The sequence below is a fragment of the Trachypithecus francoisi genome, unplaced genomic scaffold (genome assembly GCF_009764315.1).
Source record: "Trachypithecus francoisi isolate TF-2019V2 unplaced genomic scaffold, Tfra_2.0 Lachesis_group20, whole genome shotgun sequence".
Taxonomy (NCBI): domain Eukaryota; kingdom Metazoa; phylum Chordata; class Mammalia; order Primates; family Cercopithecidae; genus Trachypithecus; species Trachypithecus francoisi.
The window spans coordinates 13,355,538-13,374,564 of record NW_022681466.1 but is presented as its reverse complement, the minus strand read 5'-3'; the positions used below and the strand labels follow the sequence as shown (position 1 = coordinate 13,374,564).

General features: G+C 59.4%; 2 protein-coding genes and 1 long non-coding RNA gene across 6 annotated transcripts; 2 read left to right on the top strand and 1 right to left on the bottom strand.

The window, feature by feature from the left end:
• Nucleotides 1–580: 580 nt before the first annotated feature.
• Nucleotides 581–3,090, bottom strand: LOC117066354. Its single transcript, XR_004430295.1, has 2 exons — nucleotides 2,476–3,090; nucleotides 581–1,420 (listed from the first exon to the last, which is right to left on the bottom strand). It is a non-coding gene; the product is annotated as an uncharacterized LOC117066354 (long non-coding RNA).
• A 75-nt stretch (nucleotides 3,091–3,165) lies between these two features.
• MAFG (MAF bZIP transcription factor G) lies at nucleotides 3,166–12,329 on the top strand. 3 transcript variants are annotated; one of them, XM_033181615.1, is made up of 3 exons: nucleotides 3,166–3,391; nucleotides 7,339–7,403; nucleotides 7,496–12,329. In XM_033181615.1, the coding sequence occupies exons 2-3, from the start codon at nucleotides 7,368–7,370 to the stop codon at nucleotides 7,946–7,948; spliced, it is 489 nt and encodes a 162-aa protein (XP_033037506.1). In that variant the 5' UTR covers nucleotides 3,166–3,391; nucleotides 7,339–7,367; the 3' UTR covers nucleotides 7,949–12,329. The 3 variants fall into 3 exon arrangements, with proteins under 3 accessions (XP_033037506.1, XP_033037505.1, XP_033037507.1); XM_033181614.1 differs by lacking the exon at nucleotides 3,166–3,391 and adding an exon at nucleotides 5,712–6,650; XM_033181616.1 differs by lacking the exon at nucleotides 3,166–3,391 and adding an exon at nucleotides 6,811–7,217.
• A 71-nt stretch (nucleotides 12,330–12,400) lies between these two features.
• On the top strand, nucleotides 12,401–18,954 carry SIRT7 (sirtuin 7). Of its 2 annotated transcripts, XR_004430294.1 has the most exons (11): nucleotides 12,401–12,560; nucleotides 12,632–12,769; nucleotides 12,882–12,986; nucleotides 15,242–15,312; nucleotides 15,411–15,483; nucleotides 16,195–16,293; nucleotides 16,367–16,603; nucleotides 16,723–16,803; nucleotides 17,010–17,116; nucleotides 17,597–17,683; nucleotides 18,283–18,422. XR_004430294.1 is itself a non-coding variant. In XM_033181604.1 (10 exons), exons 1-10 carry the CDS (start codon nucleotides 12,405–12,407, stop codon nucleotides 18,479–18,481), a joined length of 1,266 nt encoding a protein of 421 aa, XP_033037495.1. In that variant the 5' UTR covers nucleotides 12,401–12,404; the 3' UTR covers nucleotides 18,482–18,954. The 2 variants fall into 2 exon arrangements, 1 of the variants encoding a protein (XP_033037495.1); XM_033181604.1 differs by lacking the exon at nucleotides 17,597–17,683 and having other exon boundaries at nucleotides 18,283–18,954.
• The last annotated feature ends 73 nt before the right edge of the window (nucleotides 18,955–19,027 follow it).

Here is a 19,027-nt window from a genome sequence, read left to right as displayed (position 1 = left end):
TCCTGACATGCATGAGAAGTCTGGGGAGGTACATGAGGCAGGCTGTGGGGAGGCAGACACCCAGGAAGCCACAGAGTGTGAGGACAGACCCAAGCCAAGCAGCATCACGTTTTATGTGGGTGTGCAGCAGGTCGAGGAGGGAGATGGCTCTGGGGGCCAACGACCCAAGAATCCTGCTAGGAAGCATCGAAATGCTGCCAGGCAGAGGAACCCTACATGGGGCCCTGTGGGCTGGCTGGATGGTGGTTTCCCTGCTCCTGTCACCAGCAGCTCTGACACCTCTCAGTTCTGTAAAGCCCCCTCCAAAAATCAAGCAGTTTGGAGTGAGTCCCTAGCAAGCCAGGTGGGCCCTGGAGGAAGAGCTGCCCGCCTCTGCTTGGCTCAGCTTCTGCCCCAGTTTATTGTTCATTTTATTTTACTTGTTTTTTTAGAGATAGGTTCTCTGTCGCCCAGGCTGGAGTGGTCGTACGATCACAGCTCACTGCAGCCTGCAACCGTTGGGCACAAGCAATCCTCCCACCTCAGCCTCCTGAGTAGCTGGGACAACAGGTGTGCACCACCATGCCCATTTTTTTTTTTTTTGTAGTGATAGGGTATCTCTATGTTGCCAATGCTGGTCTCAAACTTCTGGGCTCAAGCGATTCCCCTACTGCCTCCCAAAGTGCTGGGATGACAGGCGTGAGACACCACAGCTGGCCTGCCACCGTTTCTTGGTTGGAATTACCCTGACGCCAGCTTGCCAGCTGGGGCCCTTGCCCTGCCCATTGTGCCACTCCTCTTCAGTGCCCGGCTGACCCCTGTCCATGGTACTTGTGCAGGACAGGCTCAGGCTCCAGAACAGCCCCTGGCCAGGCGGAGATGGGAAATGTCCAGCCTGGGAGGGCCCTGCCTGGAGACCAGGGAGAGCGGGGCTGGACTGGACCCATGTCTGGGTGTGGACGCTAGCACCTGCCTCCTGGCAGCATCTGGTTGAGACCTGCTGCTCCCAGGAGGAACCAATGGGGTCTTAAGGTCAGTCCCACAGAAGGTGTAGCCTGGGGCAGGAGGATGCTGGGGAGGTGCCTGCGGGAGGGAGGCGTCCGGCTGTGATGGGAAGTGAGCTCCTGGAGGTGCAGCAAAGTCCAATCGGGGAGTCAGGCCTCAAGGTGGCACTTAAAGCTGGTCATGGAGATGACTGTGTGGAGTGAGAGAATGCTTGGAAACCCGTGGACCTCTCTCACAGTATCCCTCTCAGTAGAGTAGCCTTTCGTGGTTCTGGTGCCCTCATGGGCTTTGGCCCAAGCATGGCTGCACCACCATTTCCAGGGACAAGTGCCCCGGGCTGTCTGTGGGGAGCTGGCCAGGAGCCACTGGGGAGGTGATGAGATCTTCGAGCAGAGCCAGTGCCGGCCCTCACTGACCATGGAACACCTTGGGCTCTCTAGGATGACGAGGAGACAGGTCCTGGGGGTTTGGCTTGGGCTGTTTCCACGAGGCACCTCCCCTCAACACCCTTTCTACAAGCCACTGTCTGGTACTCTGCAGATGACCTGGGACCCCACCCACCCCAAGAAGATTCTGGGGTGACGGACAGCAAAAGAGCCTGGGAAGTCCCCGAGTGTCCTCGTCAGCCCATCCCACCCATCTCTATGACAGTGCGGGGGCGGGGGGGGGGGGGGGGGTGAGTGAGGCTCCTTCCCAGGAGTAGAAGACAGCACCACAGTGAGGAGGATTCATAAATCCATTCCAAGTCGGCGCCGAGGGTGCAAATGAGAGCAGGCTCGACCCTGTGAGGAGGAGTCGGGGTGCGGGAGTGAGTGGGGACAACCTGGTGAGTGTCTGCCGCGGGGTGGGGGCTGCCAGCCCCAGGGCCAGTCACCCCTGGCTCCTGACAGCACCGTGGCTCCAGCTCCTGCTATGTGGCATCGAGGGCGGGTCCTGAGGAGACTCGGGGGCCCGCCAGGTCCCCGCTGTGTGGACCCAGCCCTCACAGCCTAGCAATGCATGACTGCACACTCCCGCGGAGCAGGATGCCTGGCAGCTCAAGGCGCCCTCCCCGAGCCAGCCCAGTGTGGTGTGGTAGGATGAGGACCGGAGCAGGGAGGAGAGGCAGGAGGCGGGGCTGCACTCCCGGCCTCAGGGCCCCGTGTGCTGTTTTGTACACTAAGGTTGAGGCCTCAGAAGCCACACCAGGACCATATCATGCCCCTAGAGCCTGTGAGACTCGGGCTGTGCCCAGAGCAGGGGGTGCACGACCCCGACGACCAAGGACACCACCATAAGAACCACACGCAGCCCCACAGCGCACATGGCGACAACGTGCTGTGGGGCTGGGAGGACTTCCTGGGGTCTGGCAGGGACGGGCGGAGGGACGCTTCTGAGCCTTACACCGCACGGCTTCGGGACTCCGGGGCCGGCCTCTGTCCACCTGCATCATTCACGGACGGAGCCCAGGAGGACCCCACAGCCTGTCCCCGCCCCTTCCTCCCCGCTCACCTGCTGGCGGGGCGGCCACCCTTCCCCTCCCCGGCTTTACAGCTGCGAAGGGAAGAGGGTGGAGGAGAAAGTCCAGACACGGGATCCCCCGTTTCCCTTCCTCCTGAGTCCTCGACCCCTGCCGCTGGGCATCTCCAACAAGCAGCGAAGTCTTCCCCGGGCGGAGCTCTGGGCACACGCGGCGCAGGAGGGGCCCGGCAGCTCGGGGTCTGCTGCGGGGCGGGGGGGGATCGCCCCTTGGTGCTGGGAGCTGCCAGGCCGTTCCCGCCCCGCGCCTCTCCGGGACCCCCGAGTGGGAATCGCGGGACCCCGGCGGCACCGTCCTGACGCAAGAGCGCCTCTGCGTGGCAGGGCCCAGGCCAGCGCCGCCACCACTCAGAACCTGCCCTAGCCCGGGCACTCGAGCTGGAGAACGCCGCCGGCGTCTGCGAGCTTGGGCAGGGGCCCTGGAGGGCGGGCGCAGGAGCCAGACGAGGCGGGCTCAGGCTGCAGGACGCCGGGAGCTGGGGGTGGGGACCTGGCGCTCTGCCGGAGCGCCCAGGCCCGGCCAGTGAGACGCCGACCTGGGCTGGCGCAGCCAGTGTTGCCAGGGACAACGGCGCGCGGGTTGCGCATGCGCAGTTTGCCCTCCCGCCGCCGCGCCTTCCCCTTTAAGCGCCGGCCGGCCGCGTCGCCGCTTCATGAATGGAGCCCACGTGACCAAACATCATGTGACGTCTGTGGAGCGGCGGCGGCGGCGGTGGATCCTGAGCCTGGTCCGGCCCGGCCTTCCCAGCGCGCTCGGCCCGGCCCGCGCAGGCGGCGAGTCCCCCGAGCCCCGGGCCCGGACCCCTCGCGCCGGTCCCTGCCCCGCGTGGCCTCGGAGCGCGCGCGGCCCCGCCCCGTCCCGGCCTCGGCCCGCCGGGCCCGCAGTGTGGTGAGTGCGGCGGCGGCGGCGGGCCCGGGCGGCGGGGGCGGCGCGGCGGGGGCGGCGGGGGCCGAGAAGGCGCGCGGGTTGCGCTCCTCCCGGAGCTCGGCGGGCGGCTGGAGGCCCGGTGGCGGGGGCCGCTGGTTTCGGGTCTGCCGCGCACCCTGCTGGCGGTCCGTGCCTCGATTTCCCCAGCGGTCAGGAGCTAGCTCCTGCCCCTGCTGCCTGGGTGCTGGGGGTGGGCCGCGGGCGGCGGCGGACCCGCGGAGCCGGGCGAGTGCGGAGCGGACTCGGAGACCCGGGCGTCCTGGAGGGAGGGGCACCGGACGGCGGGAGGAAAGGGTGGGGTCGAGTGAGGCACCCGGGGGTCCGCGCCAGGGCCCGGCGGCCCGGCCCGCAGCTGCTGATTCATCAGGTGGCCGCGTCAGCGCTCCCCGGGCGCGGGGGTCCGCGACAAGCCCGGGAGGAGGGGCGGCGGTGGGGGGCTGCGGGGAAGACCTTGCCCCTGGCTCGGGCTCGGGTTCCGTCAGTCGCGTGCCAGAGCCCGGAGGGAGACTTGCTGAGTCATCAGCATGAGGTCACTCGGTGCTCAAGCTGATATCGGAGGGGATTGGAGCGAGGGGCCTCGGGGACTAAAAGGCCGCCAGCGGGAGGTGGGAGGGAGCCTTGGGGATGTGGGAGGGGGCCAGGCCCGGCGCCTTGGGGTGCCTGTTTAAGTGAGCGCGGAGCGATCCAGTTGAAGGCTGGGGTGCTTGAAGAGGAAGTGGGGGTGGCTCGCTGCATGTGCTCTCCCGGGGTCAAAGGTGAAGCCCCGGGCGGTCCACCCCTTCCCAGGCGGCTCTTTTCCGGCAGCTGGTCCTGGTCCCACGTCTGGAGCAGTTTCCCAAACTGGGAAATAGTTCCCTGAGTGAGGGAGGGGAGGAGCTTCGGTGGGTTGAGCTAGCCAAAGGGGAAGTCAGCTTTCCCTGGGACTGGCCTGGTTGGACAGCCGCTGGCTAGAGATCGAGGCCCTGGGAGAAAGAGCGGTGTGTGTACCAAGCCCTGGGTGACAGTGGATTGGGTGGGGAGGAAGCAGGGACAGCTCTACCAGGAAACAGCAAGGGGAAGGAAGCAGCCCTGCCTCTGTCCCCAGCTGGCGCTGGAGTCTGGGTTGAGACTGTAGGTAGTGGGAGCTTCAGGGTGCCTAGCCTTGGGGTGCAGCAGATGGGCTGGTGTGGGTGGCACAGGGTGGCAGAACGCAGCACCCAATCACCCCAGAGTTGCCCCTACCTGAAGTGGGGTCTCAGTGTTGTGTGAAGTTAGCAAAGGGAGTGGCCCTGCTGGGTGTCTGGCCTGGCGCAGGACACTTAGAAAGTGGCAGCCTGGGGGCGATGTGGCCAGAGCCACCTTTCCTTGGGTGTGTGGAAATTCACGAAGGTAGACTTCCTTTGCCCAGGAGTTTATGGCTGGGTTAGGCTACTTGGTGTTTTGCCCTCAGTGATCCTCCCTCCACATCCCCGCGCATGCACACACACATGCACACAAACACAGTTCCACTCTCAGTGAGCCCGGGGCTTATAGATTCCAGATGTTTCAATGCTTCAGCTGACCTTTGACCTAGAGTTTGATGCCCTGGGAAAATTTCAGGGTCCTGGAGGGGCGTTTATGTGCATCTTCTCAGTCACTTATGCATCAGTGGAAACTAAGTTTTAGGTTCTGTTCAAAGAGTGACTTTCACGAGCTGAGAGCTTATAGAGCAGAGACCACGAGTGCCAGGGAGTTTCGGCCACTGGGCTGTGCAGCCGAGTGGGGCTGTCTTTGTTCAGGCACGGGAGTTTCTACTTTAGCCAAAGGAGACGGAGCTCCCAAATCTCTCTCCCTTTCCTGGCTCTCAGTGTGAATGGGTGGACCAGGTACCCTGGCAGGTTGCGGAGCCTTGACCACCTGTGCCTCCTGTGTGAGGTGGGCTTAGCTTTTGCGGGAGCAGAGGGTGCGTGACAGGACCCAGCTCTGGCCAGCCTTGAGGGCTGGAGGAGGACTGGGGTTGGGGCAGCTTCTCCTCAGTCCAGCTCCTGGGATCCCTGCATCGTCCCTCTGAGCCCAGCTCCTGAGGCTGTCTCTGCTCTGCCTGTGTCTGTGTATCCGGGTTTGCCAGAGGCCAGGCCAGGAGCCTGGAAGCACTGGCTGTGCTCAGGCCTGCCCCTCCCCCGCCCCAGGCACACCTTTGATTAGGAGGCGATGGGTTGCACTTGTGCTGAGTTCAGGCCTTCTGCGGAGGGCAAAATCTGTCGAGGAGGCACTTTTCCGTGTGATCTCTTCAGGAAGTCACCGCTGTCATTATGCTTAGCAGCAGGGGTGGGGGCGATGGGGGTGGGAGAAGCTGGGGCCAGGGCAGTGTCCCTGCACCCTGACTCAAGGCTGGGGACCTGTCTCCTGGGGCAGTGTCCTGCCAGATGTATAAGAAAGAGCTCCTGTGGGCCTTCTGACCTCCAGCTCAGGTCTTCCCCATCCTTTATCTGGAAGAATCCAGTGGCTGGAGTCTTGGGACCTTGCTTCTGAGCTGGCTTGACTGTGGAGAGGGGTCTCTGGCTTCCCCTCCCTGCTCTGGGCTTGCAGCCTCACCTCCTGGTCCAAGGCTGAGTGAGGTGGCGTCTTGACCCTGGTGAGAGTAAGAAGCCCCCCAGCCCATAATTTCCTGAAATGCTCCTGGCTAGAGGAGACTCCCATCTGTCTGCATCCAACCTGGAAAGTGGGGGATGGAGCATGAGGTGGGGTCCGTGCCCAAGGGTCTGGTGGGAGCTGGACTGAGCTGGGAATCCCAGATGGGTTTCTGGGATGAGGTGCACAGAAATGTCCTTAGCAAGAAAGTGAGAGTGGAGTGCTGGAGGGACCCGAGTGGGCGAGAGTTGATTGTTTAGTCCAGCCTCCCCAGCACTTTTGTTTTTGCTCCCTGACCCTGTGGGAATTGACCCGGGGCAGGGACCAGAGAGCAGGCTGCCACTCGGAGGGGCTGACTCTGCCAGCCTTCAGTTGAGCAGGCCCCGGGGTGGCTCACTGTGGGAGCCCTTGTGAAATACCCTGGATGGGGTGGGGCAGGGGCTGCTTCCTGCAACCCAAAGCCACAGGATGGTTACTCCATCAGTGGAGGAGGCAGACTGGGAGGGCCGGAGGGGCCTCGGGTCAGGCTCCTCCCAGCTGATGGCCTGCCACCTGGAAGGTGGGGGAACTCCCTGGTCAGTCCTGCCAACAGACCAGAGCTAGATGGACGGCCCACCCTCAGCTTCTCAAAGTTAGGAGACTGGGACACTCGGGGTTCCCTCAGCCTCCTCTCTGGCTAGGTCCCCAGTGGGGCCCCTGTGCACCCAGGGAGCAGGGGGCTTTGTCCCAGGCCAGCTCAGGGGAAGTGGTTGTAGGAGGTAGGACCCTGGAAAGATGCACGCACAGGGTCACTGGCTGGCCCTCACCTGCTATTGGTCAGGCTGGCCTTTCTGGCCCCCAGCAGCTCGGCTGCGGCTCTCCTGGGGCGCTGTTGGCTGGCGGACCCAGGGAGTGCGGGCGCGGCGGGGGAGCGGGAGGCAATGTGCTGAGTCAGCGTGACTCGCCAGGAACAGCCGTGCTCTGGGGCAGTGCTGGGGTTATTTTTAAAGCTCCCGGCTTCCTTCTAGGCCTGCCTCTCCCGCGTCTTATTCCTTCTAATCTCTCCCCCGCCCCTTGTCTTGCGCCTGCCTCCCTAACAGCCTTCAGTTTCCCTTCTCCCATCAGACCTTCCTGACCTCCCACCTGGTTCTCTGAGGGTAGGGTAGACAGGAAGCAGCTCAGCCTAGCCTGGGAGAGGTCAAGGGCTGCCTCCGATCAGGTATTGGGGGCTGGGCACCTGGGCAGCAGGCTGGGGTGGACTGTGCGGCAAGGGCTCTGTGAACTGGGGTGGGAGGCGAGGGTGGTCTCCAGGGTACTGACCTCTGCCCCATGTCTTGCAGAGAGCGCCTGCTCGCTGTGCCCCCGGGTTATGACGACCCCCAATAAAGGAAACAAGGCCTTGAAGGTGAGTGGGCAGGGGAGGAGCCTTCAGGCCCGGGGTTGGGGGGCACAGTGGGCATGCCCGCTTGGCCTGTGACCCTGTGCACTGTGCCCCAGGTGAAGCGGGAGCCGGGTGAGAATGGCACCAGCCTGACGGATGAGGAGCTGGTGACCATGTCGGTGCGGGAGCTGAACCAGCACCTGCGTGGCCTGTCCAAGGAGGAGATTGTCCAGCTGAAGCAGCGCCGGCGCACGCTCAAGAACCGCGGCTACGCTGCCAGCTGCCGCGTGAAGCGGGTGACGCAGAAGGAGGAGCTGGAGAAGCAAAAGGCGGAGCTGCAGCAGGAGGTGGAGAAGCTGGCCTCGGAGAACGCCAGCATGAAGTTGGAGCTCGACGCACTGCGCTCCAAGTACGAGGCGCTGCAGACCTTCGCCCGGACGGTGGCCCGCAGCCCCGTGGCACCAGCCCGGGGCCCCCTTGCCGCCGGCCTGGGGCCCCTCGTCCCAGGCAAGGTGGCCGCCACCAGCGTCATCACAATAGTAAAGTCCAAGACGGATGCCCGATCGTAGGGACGCGCGTCTGCCCAGGCGGGTCTTTGCGGGGCCACTAGGCACATGGCGAATTCGGCTGCCCTGTCCCTCTGTTTCCTTCTCTTCTCTCTCCTCCCTCTCTTCCCCGCCCTTCTCTCTTCCCTGCAAAGCACAACCTGTACCCCGGGGCGCCGGGCTGAGCCCCTTTGATCTCGTCATTGTCGTCGTGTGTTTTGTATGTTGGGATTGGTCAGTTCGGCGGTGACGTGGGGTCGCCCCAACCCCTTTTGTACCAGGGCCATGCAGTCTTGGAGTCCAGAGTTGGTGCTGTGGGAATGGACTTGAGAGAGTTGCGGGAAAGAGAAGGAGAAGGCACGCTGGGCCTCACGTGTCCCCGAGCAGTGAGGGTTCCAGTGTGCCCTCCACTCCCGAGTGGCCACAGGCTTGTGGGCTGGAAAGGATTCACTCTCTTTGGCCCCAGGAGGGCAGCTCAGCTTAGCCCAGCACAAAGAGATGGGCTCTGCTCTGAGAGTAGGGCAGCCTTGAAGGCCCTGATGGGTGGACCACCAGCCTGGGCACAGTGGTGCTGGGGGCGTGCAGTTGGGGCCAAGGGCTGTGCGCTCAGGCCTGACCCGTTGCACTGAACAAGACCAAATCGCTGGCTGTGCACTTACGTGAGGGTGAGTCCAGTGTGCCCTGCGATGGGTCCCGTGTCACTGTTTACATGACCTATTTGTGTGGTTATATAGCCCTTTATTTAAAAGAGAGAAGTTCCTTTTACAAAGTTATTAAATTAATTATATGTTTAAAAGTTAAAGAAAAAAAGAGCTGCAGAGTATTTATAAAACTGTCTTTTAGAAAAAAAAAAACAAGCAAGAAGACCATTTGACCGTATAAATGGAAAAGGGAAGAAAGTATAATAGAAACTTTGCTAGTTAAAAAAAAAACAAAAAAAAAAAAACAAAAAAAATCCCTTTCTTGTAAACTTACGGACAACTCTTTGTGGCTGTTGGAGTTTAGTTTTTATATACACAGAGTTATCAGACATTATTTATAAAACTTAGTTTAAAAAAAGACAAAAAAAAAAAGCCAAGCCGTGAGCCGACCAGAAGGCCGTCCTCTTTGATATCTTTTGCAATTGTACCGAAAGTGACTTACTCCTCTGCCCTTCCTGCTTCCGTCTCTTGCCGGTGCCGTGGTGTCGTCCGTGCCTGGTGAGGTTTTGTGCAGCGGTAAAGTGCTGGTGCTTCTGGTGACCTTTGACCTGTGGGTGTCACTTCTTGTGTCTGTTTTCCCGTGTTCGTTTTTTGGGTTTAGTTGTGCTTTTGCTTCTGCTGGCTTGCCGGACCTGGGCTGGGGTGCCAGGTGGCACCTGCTGCATCAGAACTCAAGGAGTCTGTGCCCACCACCAGCTCCTGGTCCCTGGGAGGTGAGATGTGGGGTTCTGTCACACTCCCCCCCGACTGAGCCTTGGCTACATCTGTGTCTAGGGCTTGGGCTGATCTGGTGGCCAGGTAGCTGAAACTGGGGGCCCCTTGGGGCCCCCCCACACTGCTCCACACCTACCATCTCTGGCCTTGGGTGGTGGTGTTGCAGGGACCAAGGAGTCACTGTGGGTGGCCACAGGGCTGTGGCCAAGCGTTCTCTGGCTATCTTCCTCTGGCCTCAGTTTTGTTCCTATAGGCTTCATGTGGGGCCTCAGCCAGGGAACCCCAGGGACCCGCACCATGGGCTGCAGGTTTTACTGCCTACTTGATCCCTGAGGTGTTTCCATGCTGCTGGTGGTGCTTCCAGGCAGAGTGGTTGGGGGCCCACCAGGGGCAACCCTTTCTTCCTTGTCCCTGCCTCACTCTGAGAGCCTTGGGAGTGTCCACCAGTGCAGACAAGGGCTACAGTCTCCAGGGCCGGTCTTGTCCCTCTTCTCCACTGGTCCACGCTGGCAGCTCTTGGCTTTGGGCCTGCCTTCTGCCTCCCTTTGGGATCTGTGTCTTCCAGGGATCAGCTGCTTGGCTTCTGCTGGAGGTGCCTCCCTCTGGGGGCCCAACCTGCCTCCTGCTCCCAGTTCCTCGCCAGAGGCTGCTGCCCTTCCCGGCTGGGCTCAGGAGGCTCCTTATAGGCATATGACGGGGAAGGGGTGCCCCCACCCACCTCTAAGAGGCTACAGCCCTGTGTCTGGCCATGTGAGCCTTGGCCTTTCGCCAGGGTTGCTGGTTTCTTCTCTGTGGGGCCCAGACTCCTGTAAAGCACACAAATGGGGGCTGGTAAGATGAAAAACTGGCCTGACAGGGCTTAACCCTGTGGGTGGTGGGATTTTGACCCAAGAGTTTGGCCTGGTGTGCCCATGAGATGGGAACAGGGATGTACCATCAACCCTTGTCATCTTAATGAGCTTTTCTTTGCTCTAAGCATTCAGAGACAAGTCCTGTTTCTACCTGGGTCAGCCTGAAAATGGAAATTTTGGCTGTAGATTCATGTCATTTAGTGACTTCATCCCCCTCCCCTCAGTCTGATCTTGTCTAAGTAGAATCCAGGCGTTAGTTGGAGTCATAAGTATCCATAAAGAAAACGTCATGATCTGCCTTGGAGCAGGGATTAATAGGCCCTCCCTGTCCTTGTGCGGCTCCCACTTTTGTCCTGGCTGCAGGTAGCCCTCCATTTTGAGCACCTCTGCCAGGCTGCAGACCTGGAGGCAAAGGGAGTGCAGAAGAGGAGGGTGTAAGGGTCAGCGCGTACTGAATGGGAGGTGCAGGTGCTGAATGGGAGGTGCAGGTCCTGGGTGCGTTGGCAGCAGAGGCTTCTGGGGTTGCGAGGCCATACCTCCTTTCGAGAGCTTTGGATTTGGAGCGGCTTCCTTGGGTCTAGGGGAGTGTTCCTATCCCCTGTCAGGCCAGCCCTGTGGAGCCACTCTGCCCCTCTTCCCCTTCCCCTGGATTTCCTGACATAGATGCTGTGTTCATGTGCAGATGTGAATGTGCTGTCCTTCTGATCTCTGTTAATCCCGCTTTCCTACTGAGAGGGTGGTGGTCTCTTCTCACCTCAGTTTTTCTGACACAGCGAATCGAGGGCTTTGGCCAAGGCCAGGTCTCTCAAACTTGTCCGCCAAGTAAACCGTGATATTTGTCTTCCCTTCCACCTTGACTTTGCCCCAACTCCTCCTTTATCCTAACATGGACACTCAGATTTCAGAGGAATACCCAGCAGGGATAAGTCAGGTCCCACCGGGAGAGTGAGGCCCCTGGCTGCTGCTCCGGGTGGCGCTGGTGTTGCTGGGGCTTTGGCTCTCGGTGCACGTTTCAGATATGCGCGCGCACTTCTGACCGGTGGCAGGGCCCGGCCCACGGCCCTGAGTGGCTGCAGCCTGCTGTGGGACAATGGTCAGGTCCCATGTTGTCCCTGCTGCCTCCCTCTGGAGTGGCCACTTGGCCAAAGCTCCCATCCACATCTGGAAAGTCTGAGCTGTGGCCTGCTGCACCGTTTCCGCTCTGGGATCTTGTGAGTTACTTTTTTAGGCTGTGGTTTGGTGAAAGGAACCAACACATTAACGATTTTTCCCCCCAGAAGCCACTGAATAATTCTTTTTGGTGTATTTTTGCCTTCCTGTTGGCTGTCTGGCCTTGGAGCAGGTCGGGAGAGTAAAGTACATAATCAGTGCCGCACAGAGGCAGGGCATGTCTGAGACTGATGCCTGTCCTGCCTCTGGCCTGTGTCCTGGGTGTGTGCCGTACCTGCTGGGCCAGTCCCACACATTTCCACCCTGCCCCTGGAGCAGCAGCTTTGATACCATGGGTGTCCCTTGAGTCTGAGCTAGAGTGTGTCCCCGATAAACTGTGAGACCTCCCTGTTCTTGGTGACCCCAGTTGGGCTTTGACCCTCCAGCAAACCTTGTCTCCCATCCCTGCCCTCTTCCCACCCCTCAATCTGCTAGTCCCTGAAGCCTTTAACCAAACGGGAGTGGGCACAGAAAGCCTTCTCCTGGCAACAGGACAAGGGCTGCCCGTGTGTCCAGCCCTGTTGCTCTCCTGGCACTGAGAGGTGGGTCCAAGCAGAGTTGATCAGTCCCCCTGCCAGCCCTGCCTAGGTCTAGCCAGGGGAGGTTGTGTGTGTGGGGGAGAAGACCCCGGGATGTGCTGGGGTGGGATGGAGATTATTAAAGATCTGAATGAGGAGGGGCTGGGGTTTGGATGCGGGGTGAGGCCCGAGCGCTCACACTTCGTGTAGGGCTGGCAGGGGCCTGACCTCGGGCAGGGCAGTGGCCTTGGTGCCCCACCCCTGCCCAGCGCAGTATTTATTGCTAAATTATTGTCCAGGAGGGGCAGCACTGGGCCTGGCCCCCCGGGTATTTATTGCTGTACATAGTGTATGTTTGTGATATATAAGGTTTTCTTTATTTTGTATATGATCAATAAACCTTTTAAAGAGACTGGCAGGTGCTTCTTTGGGGCGACGCGGCGGGCGGAGCCGGAAGAGGTGGGTGGGGGCGGGGCCCGTCTTGCGCATGCGCCCTGAGCGCGGCCTGCCGTGTGAGGCGGAAGCGGAAGAGCGGGTCTCCAGGGGAGCGATGGCAGCCGGGGGTCTGAGCCGCTCGGAACGCAAAGCGGCGGAGCGGGTCCGGAGGTTGCGGGAGGAGCAGCAGAGGGAGCGCCTCCGCCAGGTACGCCGCCATCGCTCCCCGGTCCAGCTATGCCCGGCCCGCGCCGCCGCTCACCGCCCGCCTGCCCGCAGGTGTCGCGCATCCTGAGAAAGGCGGCGGCGGAGCGCAGCGCCGAGGAGGGCCGGTTGCTGGCCGAGAGCGCGGACCTGGTAACGGAGCTGCAGGGCCGGAGCCGGCGGCGCGAGGGCCTGAAGCGGCGGCAGGAGGAGGCGAGTTCCGCGCGCGGCGGCCGCGGGCGCCCCCGGTTTCGGGAGCAGCCAGGGCGACGGGCGGTCCCGGGTGGGGCGGCCCGGGGCGGTGACCACCCTGGCGTCTTGGCAGGTGTGCGACGACCCGGAGGAGCTGCGAGGGAAAGTCCGGGAGCTGGCCAGCGCCGTCCGGAACGCCAAATACTTGGTCGTCTACACAGGCGCGGGAATCAGCACGGTAGGGAGGGAGGCGGGGGCGGACCCCAGGACGGAGTACGCGCTCCGGTAATCGCGAAAAACTCGCCTTTAAAGCAGCTTTAAGGTTTTTTCTCTTTCTTAGAGAAACACAAAATGACCAAAACTTACCTAAGGTAAACGCTTTTTAAACGCTTGGTTTGTGGTACAGCCAGTTAAAAACAAACAAGGAGCAGAGATACGAATGGGGTGTAGTAGCCGACTGCTCGCAGTCACCCCCAGGTTATGTGGACAGAGCTAAGCCCAAAGCTGTCGTGATTCTCACTGTGTTCTCTCCATGTTGAGGGAAGATAAGTAGAAAGTGACACAGGAAGAGCCAGAATACACCAGGTGAAGGAGAGAATTGCATTGTGTTTTGAGAAGTTTCACTGACAAGTTATCCTGGGCTGTGGGACATCACTAGCTTTGAAAGTGTAGCTGGCACGTCGTCCATCTGATCCGATGGGTGAGTGTGACATGCTGGTCATGCGTAGGCGTAGCAGATCTGAACGCCAGGTGATTTCTGTTTTCAGGAATCCTTTAGGTGAGAAGAATCAGGTATGTGAACAAATAACCATAATGTAAAGCTGGCTGTGCTGGGTCACTAGAACAAACCCAGACACACACTATGTGCTCTTTGAGTTGGGAGACCTACCTGGGTTGGCTTTTTGTGGGAGGTAGCCTTGATTGGGCCTTGAAGGATGGGTGAGATTTACAGGAGAAGGTGGGAATGAGGCACTCCAAGCAAAGAAGAGCAGAGGCTTAGCAGGAAGAATGCAGAAAGGGAGTTCACTGGTGACTCAAATACCTGGAGCCCTGGTGTTTGGTCTCCTCCCTCCACAAGTCACATGTAAAAGTCCAGTCATGCTGGGCGCGGTGGCTCATGCCTGTAATCCCAGCACTTTGGGAGGCCAAGGTGGGCAGATCATGAGGTCAGTGGTTCAAGAACAGCCTGGCCAACATGGTGAAACCCTGTCTCTACTAAAAATACAAAAATTAGCCGGGCGTGGTGGCAGACACCTGCAATCCCAGCTACTCGGGTGGCTGAGGCAGGAAAATCACTTGAAACTGGAAGGCAGAGGTTGCAGTGAGCCTAGATCATGCCACTGTGCTCCAGCCTGAGCGAAAGAGTGAAACTCTGTCTCAAAAAAAAAAAAAAGGTCCAGTCATGTAATTATGTAACAGTCATGTGTCCTCTTATGGAGCTTCCAATGGCGACTAGAAGCACATGCAGCTTGTGGATTTCATCTGAGTGTAACTGAGGTTTCCATCTTGAATGTGACTGTCCAAAGCACTGCCAGGGGATGGTGCATTTTTCTGAGTTTAAGCAGGAGTCAGGAGTCCCCAAAAGGGAACGGGAGATACCTGATCCTGGCATATCTTCTGGGCCCTCTCTGGGCCCCAGTTTGTTTCACAGGATTGAAATCCTGGAAAGTTAGATGCTTATCTTATCTGGAGAAGTTGTTCTGCCTTTTTTTGTTTGTTTGTTTGTTTGTGTTCTCTTTTTGAGATGGAGTCTGGCTCTGTCACCCAGGCTGGACCGCAGTGGCACAATCTCAGCTCACTGCAAGCTCTGCCTCCCGGGTTCACGCCATTCTGCTGCCTCAGCCTCCCAAGTAGCTGGGACTACAGGTGCCCACCACCATGTCCAGCTAATTTTTTGTATTTTTAGTAGAGATGGGGTTTCACCGTGTTAGCCAGGATGGTCTCGATCTCCTGACCTTGTGATCCACCCATCTGGGCCTCCCACAGTGCTGGGATTACAGGCTTGAGCCACCGCGCCCGGCCTATTCTGCCTTTGTTAAGGTGGAGCAGGATCAGTCACACTGGGACGTGAGAATGGACAGTTGCCTGCCCCCACCTAGGGATTCACCTTTTGCTAAATGTGTGAGCCGTGGGCTCGGCCCTGGGGGCACTTAGGAATGTGATTAGTCTTCCCCTGCAGTGTGGAGGACACGTGCCACAGAGCCCAGCTTTGTGCTCGGTGCCAGAGAGGCGTCCGGGGACAGGCAGGGCTGCGTGCAGCCTGGAAGGATGAGCCAGGCCAGGCGGGAAACAGAAGTCCAGGTGAAGGGAGGAGCCGAATTGGGGTGCACTTCATATGGGCTCAGGCAGGTCAGCCTGTGGAATGAATAGATGCCAACATGCAGGCCGGCCTGGAATGTGGCAGGAGCGACAGTGGCTTCCCGTTTCTGGGAATTCTGCCAGTACCTACGGTGGTGCCTTTTTACTTGGATTACTTTTTTTCTCGACATGCAGGCAGCATCTATCCCAGACTACAGGGGCCCTAATGGAGTGTGGACACTGCTTCAGAAAGGGAGAAGCGTGAGGTAAGCGGGCCAGGTGCGGCCTCCCACATAGGCTGAGCAGAGGCAGCATGGGCCTGAGCTCCGGCTGCCCTCACCTTGCCTTCCTTTCTGCCTGGCAGTGCTGCGGACCTGAGTGAGGCCGAGCCAACCCTCACCCACATGAGCATCACTCGTTTGCATGAGCAGAAGCTGGTAAGAGCCCTGGGTGGCTGGTACACTTGCCTGGGACACAGGCAGAGCAGCTTGGTGTCCAGTGGGCAACTGCATCCTCCCTCCGTCTGCCAGTTGACTCCCATCATGACCACCCACCAAGTGGGTTAGGCCCCAGATTTGACCCTCCCATGCTTCCTCTCCAGAACAGAAGGGGAGCGTCCCTCTGAACCTTCCCATCCATAGCCAGCCTCAGAGCTGCTGGTGGCCTTTCCCCTTTGTGATTCCATTGCATCTTTCTGTGGACCTCAGAAGCCATCCTAGTCACAGGGGAGACTTATAGGACATCTCTGGGGACCTTCTGCTGAACACCCTCAACCAAGGGGGTGTAGGGGTCGACCTACCTAGGTCCCCAGGCACCTGAAATGTCATGACCCAAGAGAGCATGGATCCGGGGTGGAGTGGCCCTTGCCAAAGCCCCGAGCCACTTCCCATCCTTGCCTTGACAGTGCAGCCTCTTGCCCTCCCAGCCACTCCAGAGGTGCATCAGCGCTGGAGGAAGGACATAGCCCCTCCCCTCCCCACCATAGGCCCTCTTGAGTTCTGGTGGTTGGACCTGTTGTGTGTTTTACTTTCTAAGGTTCTCTGCAGGGTTGGAGCTACCCCTGGTCTTGGGAGCCATCAGCTGGGCTCATAACAGCCTCGCTGTGGCTGAGTACTGACCTCCCCATCACCACCCATTCTGCCTTCCAGGTGCGGCATGTGGTGTCTCAGAACTGTGACGGGCTCCATCTGAGAAGTGGGCTGCCGCGCACGGCCATCTCAGAGCTCCACGGGAACATGTACATTGAAGTGAGCAGTCCTGCGGTGAGCCAGGGTCTCCACGGGCAGGCGGGTCCCACTCACTGTGCCCTCTTGCCTCCAGGTCTGCACCTCCTGCGTTCCCAACAGGGAGTACGTGCGAGTGTTCGATGTGACGGAACGCACCGCCCTCCACAGACACCAGACAGGCCGGACCTGCCACAAGTGTGGGACCCAGCTTCGGGACACCATTGTGCACTTTGGAGAGAGGGGGACGTTGGGGCAGCCTCTGAACTGGGAAGCGGCAACTGAGGCTGCCAGCAGAGCAGATACCATCCTGTGTCTAGGGTCTAGCCTGAAGGTACGTGCCGATGACATCAGGAATGAGCCGAGCTCCCGCCTGCCCGAGGGTGTCCAGCTCTGTTGCCCAGCACTCTACAAACTTGTCCCCTGTGTGTGTGTGTCTGTCTGTTTCCACAGGTTCTAAAGAAGTATCCACGCCTCTGGTGCATGACCAAGCCTCCTAGCCGGCGGCCGAAACTCTACATTGTGAACTTGCAGGTAACTTGGGTTCTGAGAGCCACATCCTTAGACCTGGGTCTTAGAACGCAGAGCCGGAGACATCCCACACCCATGCACCAGGGCGGTCTGATAGGGCCCCCGTGGGTGCTCAGGGAGCACTGATCGAGCCCACAGGGGCCGAGGCTGACAGGCCACCAGGAAGGGTTGGGCTGCTTTTACTCTCACTCGGCTTTCCCTGTCCTCAGTGGACCCCGAAGGATGACTGGGCTGCTCTGAAGCTACACGGGAAGTGTGACGATGTCATGCGGCTCCTCATGGCCGAGCTGGGCTTGGAGATCCCCGCCTACAGCAGGTGAGAGGCCCCCTGCAGCAGCCTGCTTCCCTGCACCTGTGTGTGCTGGGCCTTGTCTGTCTTCTCTCGTGAGCTGAGCGTGGAGGAAGCTCTGAGGCGTTTGCAGTGGTGTCTGAGGCATGACTGAAGCGTGGTGGTCTCCAGAGGGCCTGACCTCAGTGGTTGGCGGAGACCCTGCATGTGCCACTCCTGCCCTGGCTGATGTGGCACACACAGTCCCCGCGGGGAGAGGGATTCTGCCCACGTGCTCCTGCTCCAGGCCTCCCCATGGAGCTCTCCGAGATGCCTGGTGGGAAGCATCTCAAGGGGACGGGCACTCGGCAGCTCTGGCCAGACAGAATCTGTGTGCTTGGTTTTGGGAGTTGGCGTACTTTGGGAAAGCTTAAACAGACTGTGCCTTAATACAGAAATTGTGATAATTTAGACATGGTGTATGTATTGAGTAAAAAGTTTACACTCTCTTTCTCTGTGAATTTTCAGGGTCTTATAGGGGAAATCAATAACTTCTTTTAATCAAAGGGTTCAAGAAATTAAGGATCCCTTCACCTTCTGGGCCTGGCACTTCTTGTATGTTATGTGTGTGGTGTTCTGTGATGTGGGCTATCGTGTACTGTATTTTTTTTTTTTTTTTACATTAACTTAGCTCATTTTCCTTATCAGTGCGTATCTGTATCTTAAGTTATGATCTGTGGTTCTGCATCTCAGTCAGACACATGCTTTCTTCACGGTGTCCTCTGTAGGCCACGCCTCCCTAGTCAGCTGGGAAGGGGGAGAGGGTCTGGTCCACCTGCCCCTGGCGGTACAAGTGGAAGGTGGGGCCCAGAGTTGCTAGTGACTCATCCCTGGAGACGGAGGCAGCCCTGGGGCCACTGCTGCCCTGTCCTGTGTGTACACGCCGCTCAGTGGTGGACGAGGACACGGAGTTCTGAGGAGACCAAGCTAGTGTGGGTGCTGACCTTTGAGTCACCACCTAAGAGGTGACCTCTCCTGCATCCGTTCTGCAGCTTGATAACAATGAAGCTGCCACCAACCAGAGCTCAGCCGCAGTTGACACGGGCGGGAAGGGGATGGGAAGGCAGGGACCGCAGGCAGCTTTCCCGAGCTGGGGCGGGTGTGGCTGTGAGAGGGTCCCAGGCCCGACTGATGCCGCTTTCCCTTTTTGGCAGGTGGCAGGATCCCATTTTCTCACTGGCGACTCCCCTGCGTGCTGGCGAAGAAGGCAGCCACAGTCGGAAGTCGCTGTGCAGAAGCAGAGAGGAAGCCCCACCTGGGGACCGGGGTGGACCACTTAGCTCGGCCCCCATCCTAGGAGGCTGGTTTGGCAGGGGCTGCACAAAACGCACAAAAAGGAAGAAAGTGACGTAACCTGGTGCTCCATGAAGAACAGTTGGCACTTTGCAGATGGCCAGTGTCACGGTGAAGGCTGGGTTGTCCCCACGGGTCTAGTGAGAACTCTTTGGGGATGACGTTTTCACCGTGACATTTTTGGCCATTTGTCCTCGCGGAAGCCCCTTGCACTGCTGCGGTTGTCCCCCGATACGACTTGGCCATCGAGGACACCTGCCCATCCGGCCTCTGTCAAGAGGTGGCAGCCGCACCTTTCTGTGAGAACGGAACTCGGGTTATTTCAGCCCCGGCCGGCAGAGTGGAAGTGCCCAGCGGCCTTTCCTCACTCACCAGGCCAGTCTCAGGGCCTCACCCTATTTCTACTACTTCTTAATGAAAAAGTGTGAAAACTTTATAGAACCCTCTCTGTACTGGACGTGCGGCAGAGGGGTGGCTCCGAGCCTTGGCTCTATGCAGACCTTTTTATTTCTATTAAACGTTTCTGCACTGGTTTCCAGTGTCCCCAGGTGGTCGGCGCGGGCTCCCCGGGCTCAGGTCTGCTGCCTGGCAGCGCGGTCCTGGCTT